We start from the raw sequence: 8280 nt of genomic DNA on the forward strand, positions 1-8280 counted from the left end.
AAAAACAGTTTACATTTAAAAAATCCATTTTAGTACTTTTGGTGTCACACCCCGATCGTGCCAATCCTCCTGTGCCACGCCCCCTTGTTAACCTCATGTGGATTCCCCGTGTTTACCAGCTGTTTCTGATTGTTGTCATTAGTCCAGTGTATTTAATCCGCGTTTCCGTTCGTTTCCCCAGTCCGGTCATTGACGTTACGTGTGTCTTGGAGTCAGCAATAAAGCCCTTTTTGTTCATATTCACGGCTTCCGTCACCTGCTTCCGTGTCGGATCGTGACAGTTGGATTAGTGACAGGGTGTTTAAGAGTAAATAATTCAAAAATGAAGAAAAAGTAGGTAACTCCTGAAATACAATGTGGTTTAGCGTTGATGTAAAGCACATTTTCCAATAATTTCATTAAAAATTGTCTGTATTAGCTTCCTTCTTGATTGGAACACTAGATTTGAGCGCCATCTTCAGTTTTGGGTTTGACTGCCAATATAAAACTGAATGTATTAAACACAAGTTTATTAAAAGCGAAGTTGCTGAGGAAGAATAAAAAATAACCATGAGGAATGTACTACATTCTACTGAAACAACACAAAGAAGACCTGAAATAATGTGAGTAAATAAACATTCATACACACTGTAAACATACTCATGTGCTGATAGAGGAGTAACAAAGTTTTGTGAAAATCAGGTAGCAGAGACTGCAGTCTGAGAGGGCCATCCAATAGGAGAGACTGACACAGGAACTACTATCTGAGAGGGCCATCCAATAGGATAGACCAATACAGGGACAACTATCTGAGTTGAGAGTCCAATAAGAGACTTACACAAGAACAGCTGTATGAGAGGGCTGTCCAATAGCAGAGACTGACACAGAGACTATTGTCTGACAGGGCTGTCCAATAGGAGAGATTGACACAAGGATTGTTGTCTGAGAGGGCCGCCCAATAGCAGAGACCGACACACGGACTGTTGTTTGAAGGGGCCATCCTATAGGAAAAACTGACACAGGTATTACTATTTGAGAGGGCTGTCCAGTAACAGAGACCGACACAGGGACAGCTGTCAGAGATGGCCATCCAATAGCAGATTCTGACACAGGGACTGTAGTCAGAGAGGGTCGTCCAGTAACAGAAATTAACACAGGGACTGCTGTCTGAGATGGCCATCCAATAGCAGAGGCGAACACTGGGACTGCTGTCTGAGACTGCTGTCCTCTAGCAATGGTGTAATGTAAGGCCACTTTATCAAGAGATCATGGAGCTCATCATTTATTCAGAGCTGCATTCTGTTTGTAGTACTTGTATTGTGAAACTTAAATTCCCCTAAAAGCAGTCTGACTTCACTGTGCTTGTGCGCATTTGTCTGCCAGGAAGTGATGCCCACAGAGGAGCAAAGGAGGACTACAGGAGCTACAGAGCACAAAGACAGCAGCATCCCGATTGGCAGCATCACCAAGTATAAAATGCACAGGTAAAATACTGCTTCTACAAAGGTATCAAATTACATTCGCTGCTCATTGCGTTTCATGAGAACTATTACCAAGTTGCATAAAATCCCATCAGTGCATGTGTGCAACATGTAGGTATTAAAATTACAGTACAAAGGAATTTAAATTCATAAATACCTTAAATATTTTAGGGAGGCATTTGGTGTTAATAAAAACCCATATAAAATAAGTTAAATATATTTTAAGCAGTAGCCGATCTTATCAGCATGTCTTTAGCTGGTCCAGATCTAGGATCAGCTTGTTGAGGAACTTCTGCAGTCTGTTGAGAGCTACATTGGCAATGGTGACGTGGAAGGCAGCATTGGTCTTCAGGAAGGCGTCCAGGTGCTTGCTGCTTTTCAACTTGGGCAAGGAGCAGTTCAATGATGGTGCAAGAGACTGGATGATGCCCTGCAGGCTCAGAAGGTCAGCATGGACCTGGCTCACTCCATCCATTTGTAGGTTGAGGAGAATTATCTGGAAGGTGTCCAAGCTGTCCATGATGGTGGTCAGACCTTCAACCGGCTTGTCAAGACTCACATCAGGTATGAGCTCCAGATCGCTGAACACCATGTTAGGAGATATTCGGAACTGTTTCAACAAAAGACAGAAAGTTATTCCTTGTTGTGTAACGAAAGGCTAGGAGAGCATACCATAATATCCTGTGACATCTACAGCTACTACATGTGCCTCAGTGACATTTTAAATTTTATAAATAGCAAAAAAATTTAAATGAAATGGCAAGTCAGATTCAACATTTTGTCTGAATTCAAATTTGTAATTATTAATTTTTGTGTGTGCCCACTAGTGATGTAGTCAACACCACCTAAACCGAGACCAAGTCATTACCAAGACCAGAGTGTATCAAGACCGAGGCAAGACTAAGACCAAGACAGGGCGAGACCGAGACAAGACCAAGGAGGGGCAAGACCAAGACAAGAGCAAGGCGGGGCAAGACCAAGACAAGTCCATGACCAAGGCGGGCAGAAACCAAGACAAGTCCAAGGTGGGGCGAGACTGAGACAAGACCAAGACCAAGGAGGGGCGAGACTGAGACAAGACCAAGACCAAGGCAGGGCAAGACCGAGACAAGACCAAGAACAAGACAGGGCGAGACAGAGACAAGATCAAGAATAAGGCGGGGCGAGACCGAGACAAGACTAAGGTGGGGCTAGACCGAGACAAGACCAAGATCAAGGTGGGGCGAGACCGAGAGAAGATCAAGACCAAGTCAAGATCAAAAACAGACTACATAAAACAACACACTATACAATATAAAGCATAGGCACGGTTTTGTGGCTAGGCAACATGGACTAAAATTTGTGTCACAGTATAATTTGAACATTGAACAATTTTTCTTAAAATTTCAATATAAATGCTTTTGTACAAATGTAACATTTTCTTGAATTTCTTTATGCACCTTATTGGTTGCACTGTTTTGATGGCGCATAACGTCAAACATACAAATCCAAACTTCTGTGAATAAATATTGTGAAAATATCAAGTAATTGAGTGTTTTTCTATCCATTCATTTATAAGCTTATAATAAATAAATTATGAAATAAATATTTTGGTTAAACTTTCCATGAAGCCCATATTCATAAACATCAATAATTGTTCTTATAATTCATTGTAACATTCATAAAGCATTATACATGGCTATAAGTATTTATAAAAAGGCATAACACATTATAGCCATGTTTCTCGTGCTTTATGAATTCCGTATGAAGGTCTCATTAATAATGCATTATGAATAAAACATAATACATATGACTATAATGTGTTAAACCTTTTTGTGAATAGTTGTAGCTATCTTTATAATACTTTATAAATGTATTATGTAAGCTGCAACCAACAACCGGATCAAGTAAGTCTGTGTGTTATACCTCTCCAAATTTGTGAGCCTGAGACTAATGGGTATGAAAATTCACACATGTACTTCTCTCTGCTGTGTAGCCCATGTCTTGCATTCATTATCTGTCTGGCTTATGCCCTAATTGTTAGCTGTCCATTGTCAAGGAATCCCCTACAGCAGCAAGATCCCACATACCCAGCATGCCCAAATGCATGCATCTAAAGCCCCTAGCATATAGCGTCATCTGATCATTTATAAGCCCTCCTGGCCCCCTCAAATTGTGGACTGAAGGATGCTGACCATCCATACCTCATCCGTAAGTCTCTGTATCCTCACCACTGTGGTCTGTGCCATGAACTTGACCTGGTTCTTCACAATGTCCACTGCCAGTGGCCGGCTGACACTGGTGCCAAGTAGCATCAGTATGGAGGAGTACAGGAGGATCATGGAGGATTTCATTCTCCAGGTCTGTATACTTCCTTGGAACAAAGACCCTTTAGTTCATTAATTACTATCACAGTGCATAGCTAAGTTGTGTGTAAGAGTACATAGGTAAGGTGCTAGAGAGAGTACATAGGTAAGGTGCTAGAGAGAGTACATAGGTAAGGTCTTAGCGAGAGTACATGGGTAAGGAGAGAGTGAGAGTACATAGGTAAGGAGACAGTGAGAGTACATAGGTGAGGAGACAGTGAGAGTACATAGGTAAGGAGAGAGTGAGAGTACATAGGTAAGGTGCTAGAGAGAGTACATAGGTAAGGAGACAGTGAGAGTACATAGGTAAGGAGAGAGTGAGAGTACATAGGTAAGGTGCTAGAGAGAGTACATAGGTAAGGTCTTAGCGAGAGTGCATAGGTAAGGAGAGAGTGAGAGTACATAGGTAAGGAGACAGTGAGAGTACATAGGTGAGGAGACAGTGAGAGTACATAGGTAAGGAGAGAGTGAGAGTACATAGGTGAGGAGACAGTGAGAGTACATAGGTGAGGAGACAGTGAGAGTACATAGGTAAGGAGACAGTGAGAGTACATAGCTAAGGAGACAGTGAGAGTACATAGCTGAGGAGACAGTGAGAGTACATAGGTGAGGAGACAGTGAGAGTACATAGGTAAGGAGAGAGCGAGAGTACATAGGTAAGGAGAGAGTGAGAGTACATAGGTAAGGAGACAGTGAGAGTACATAGGTAAGGAGACAGTGAGAGTACATAGCTAAGGAGACAGTGAGAGTACATAGCTAAGGAGACAGTGAGAGTACATAGGTAAGGAGACAGCGAGAGTACATAGGTGAGGAGACAGTGAGAGTACATATGTAAGGAGACAGTGAGAGTACATAGCTAAGGAGACAGTGAGAGTACATAGGTAAGGAGACAGTGAGAGTACATAGGTGAGGATACAGTGAGAGTACATAGCTAAGGAGACAGTGAGAGTACATAGGTAAGGAGACAGTGAGAGTACATAGGTAAGGAGAGAGTGAGAGTACATAGGTAAGGTGCTAGAGAGAGTACATAGGTAAGGAGACAGTGAGAGTACATAGGTAAGGAGAGAGTGAGAGTACATAGGTAAGGAGACAGTGAGAGTACATAGCTAAGGAGACAGTGAGAGTACATAGGTAAGGAGACAGAGAGAGTACATAGGTGAGGAGACAGTGAGAGTACATAGGTGAGGAGACAGTGAGAGTACATAGGTAAGGAGAGAGTGAGAGTACATAGGTAAGGAGACAGTGAGAGTACATAGGTGAGGAGACAGTGAGAGTACATAGGTAAGGAGAGAGTGAGAGTACATAGGTAAGGTGCTAGAGAGAGTACATAGGTAAGGAGACAGTGAGAGTACATAGGTAAGGAGACAGTGAGAGTAAATTTTTTGTGTTATTTGATTCATAAAGTATTATACATACATATAACTATTTATAAAAAGGCATACATTATAGCCATGTTTATTATCCATTATGAATGTTCTGTGAAGCTCTCATCCATAATGCACCATAGATACCTTCCTAATGCATTATAATAGCTTATATTGATCATTATAATGCATTATAAAGGTAATTATAATCCATTATGATGACTGCTTTAAGATACCACATTTTCAAACAGCATGTACTTTAGTCTGGGTTTAATTTGGGTTTGCATAAATTTACTCTTCTGACTCTACTCAAAAAGTCACAAATGTCAGGCACATACTATATGGTACGCAGGTATAGTTCATTTAAGAAATGAAACTGCAGTGCACTACCTCCCCCTACTACATTAAATCTTGCTGAAATGGATTTATTTTCACATAATATTTTCACTTTAATACAAGTCATCTTCAAATGCTTAAAATAATGTAAAGAAAAGTTAGCTATTTTTTAGGAGTAAATTACATTACTATTAAAATACTTTAAGAAAATCCATCATGCCAAACAAAAAATGTTTCTTCCAGTTTCCATAAATGAAACACATTTTCATTTTTATTTTGTAATTATGAAACACACACACACAAAATAAATTTTTAAACTGCAATTTGTGCCGAAATATGTTTCATTGCGCACCCATACAAAGAGAATTCATAGGAATTTGCTGTTTTTATTTCATAAGAAACCTACGAATCATAATTTGTTGACTAAAGAGCTGGAGACTGACTCAATTCCCCAGTAGTAAATAGTGTAAAAGAATGAGGGGAACTTACCTCTGTAGGCTTAAGGTCTATGTCATCCTAAGGCAACCATCAGTGTTGCCCTTTTATAGCCGAGGCTGTTGACTCATCAGCCAGTGAATCACTGCTACTTTGGCCCATGTTCTGACTTTCTCTAGCAGCAAAACAAGGCCATGACTTCAGCCAGGTACGCCTGTTAGCTGAGCTCCCACCTCTGTCGCCTGCAGCTGAGTATCTGCGCTCCGCTATCGGCTCAATAGGCATGTTTATCTTGCTGCCTGCTTTGAATATTTACAGCGTAATGATCATATTTAAAATAGTAACGGAGATGTATTGTGACAATACTGATAATACTGTGTCATTTAACCTGGAGAAAGCACCAGTGTGGTAGATTTAATAATTCATAAATGCATATGCATATATTTTATCAGCAAGTAATATAATTTTTAAAGGAACAAGTATGTTTTATTGTCTTTTACTTGTGACAAAAACGGCATGGTGTAGTTTTAGCAAAGCCAAACACAGAGTGTACTTTTCAGTAATAAAACGTGCAGACCAGCATGACCACACTAATCCATTTCCCGGTTACTGTCTGACATAAGTCAATCTATACCAACAAATGCGATAAAATCGCTCATAAACATGCACAGACAAACATGATTCATTTTTATTTAATGGGTTTTAAAGTGTAGCAAGGATTTCAGCTGTGTCACCTGCATTTTTGACTCAGCTGTTGGAGGTGTTCCTGTATTGTGTCTCTGACTCTTGAGAGCAATGTACTAGCCTATGGTAGAGACCTGCCAGTTAAATTGTCTCCAGACCTTCTTGCCAAACTTCTCCTCCTCTGATGACCAGTAAAACCAGTTAGGACAGGAACACTGACACGGCCTGTGTTGCTTCACCCAAAGAATATGAGCTGCTGGCCTGGATTCTGGAGAATCCTGGAAATTTGTCATGTACATTTTAACTAAACTTGGACTTTCATAGGATATTGGAAAACGATTTCCCTTGATGCAGAAATTCAATGACCCTTCATTTTCAGAGAAATGTTTGTGGTTAGTCCCCTGGCTGAAACGCAGTGCAAGTCAGCGTTAAAGATCGCTTGGTGTGCTTATAGTAAGCTCTAAAAATAGCAGTTAGTACAGTCTGTGATTTGAGCAAAAAGAAATGCAGAAACACAATACAATATTAAAGCACTTAAAATAAACATTTGTTTCATTTTCCTGTAACCATAAAAAACTGATAGAGACCAGGTCACAGACCATGTGGTTTTAGGCTGATAACATGGATATTTCTGTTTCCAGCTTGAAAAGTGGAAAATGATATGTACTCGCTTGCCTTGAGTTACATAGCTTAAACGTCACTTTAAAAACATTTGAGGAATTCAAGGAACTTTTCTTCAGGGCAAATTGCACATGTTGTGAATTCACTTGCGCGGAAAGGTGACAGCTTCCAAGAAGGCCTTCGGAAAGCTTCTCGTAAGCAGAGCTCCCGGCCCCTGAGGTCTTTTGGAAATGAGGAAAACACATTTCAGCCGGTACAGTGAAACGAGAGCTGCCTTACTTGTTTTGCATGTTGTATCTTTCGTTTTTAGGGAAGGTGCTGAAGCACCGTGTCAAACATCCAATACAAGCTGCGATACGGAGTGAATTTCAGGGATGTTGATGCAGATTTTCAGGCTGTGTGTGATGGGTTTTACTGGGCCGTCTTTTCTGTGTCTCTCTCCTCCTGGGTTTGGCCATGGGTTCAGTGCTGAGTGCTGGTATTTACCACCAGGCCACACATTTGCTTGAGCCCCCTGTTGGCCACAGTCACTACACTATATATTAAAGAAACACACTCCTTATTTACCATGTATAGCTAAACAGCCAGCTAACTACGGCCTTCTGACTCCACTCACTGGCTGCTTACTTAGCCTTTAAAACATCCAAGGGGGTGACTTATGCAGCGGCCCCCAGAAACAGGAAACCCTTCCCTGTGGATGATTTTCGATGGGTTTGGGTCCCTCATCACTTGGGACGTCAGCATTGCTACATCATAGCGGGTCCCTTCTTGGGTTTAAACCTACCATGATCTTACTTCTAAGGGCCTTGCTAATTAAGCTGGTGTCTGACCTTCAGAGGATCATGGAGTCACCAAACCCAAGATCAACAATGTCTCACATACGAGTGTCTCTGAGGCCGCTTTCCCAGTCTGATTCACTGTTCCACCTAAGGTGGGTGGCCATTAGTGAGGAAATTAAAACCAGAATACGTGACTAAAGATTTTAGAAAGTAATATTACTCTTTGATCAGTCATTTTATTGTACAATTTTTAGTG

At 41.0% G+C, this 8280-nt stretch overlaps 1 protein-coding gene and 1 long non-coding RNA gene across 4 annotated transcripts; one reads left to right on the plus strand and one right to left on the minus strand.

Annotated features, from left to right (window-relative positions):
• The first annotated feature begins 1385 nt into the window (after positions 1 to 1385).
• LOC140588211 (uncharacterized) lies at positions 1386 to 2999 on the plus strand. The gene is made up of 3 exons (XR_011989542.1): positions 1386 to 1463; positions 1717 to 2024; positions 2288 to 2999. It is a non-coding gene; the product is annotated as an uncharacterized lncRNA (long non-coding RNA).
• Positions 1455 to 6300, minus strand: LOC111846168 (leptin-like). Of its 3 annotated transcripts, none has more exons than XM_023816115.2 (3): positions 5995 to 6300; positions 3644 to 3809; positions 1455 to 2070 (listed from the first exon to the last, which is right to left on the minus strand). In XM_023816115.2, the coding sequence occupies exons 2-3, from the start codon at positions 3791 to 3793 to the stop codon at positions 1702 to 1704; spliced, it is 519 nt and encodes a 172-aa protein (XP_023671883.1). In that variant the 5' UTR covers positions 3794 to 3809; positions 5995 to 6300; the 3' UTR covers positions 1455 to 1701. The 3 variants fall into 3 exon arrangements, with proteins under 3 accessions (XP_023671883.1, XP_023671881.1, XP_023671882.1); XM_023816113.2 differs by having other exon boundaries at positions 3644 to 3813; positions 5995 to 6016; XM_023816114.2 differs by lacking the exon at positions 5995 to 6300 and having other exon boundaries at positions 3644 to 4000.
• Positions 6301 to 8280: the final 1980 nt, after the last annotated feature.

This window comes from Paramormyrops kingsleyae, chromosome 3 (assembly GCF_048594095.1).
Source record: "Paramormyrops kingsleyae isolate MSU_618 chromosome 3, PKINGS_0.4, whole genome shotgun sequence".
Lineage (NCBI taxonomy): Eukaryota > Metazoa > Chordata > Actinopteri > Osteoglossiformes > Mormyridae > Paramormyrops > Paramormyrops kingsleyae.

Bases quoted from the DNA above. Each gene is read 5' to 3' on its own strand.
- LOC111846168 (XM_023816115.2), bottom strand. From the start codon at position 3,793: ATGAAATCCTCCATGATCCTCCTGTACTCCTCCATACTGATGCTACTT. The intron at 2,071-3,643 runs GTATGGATGGTC...TTGTTGAAACAG, and splicing joins TACAGAGACTTACGGATGAG to TTCCGAATATCTCCTAACAT.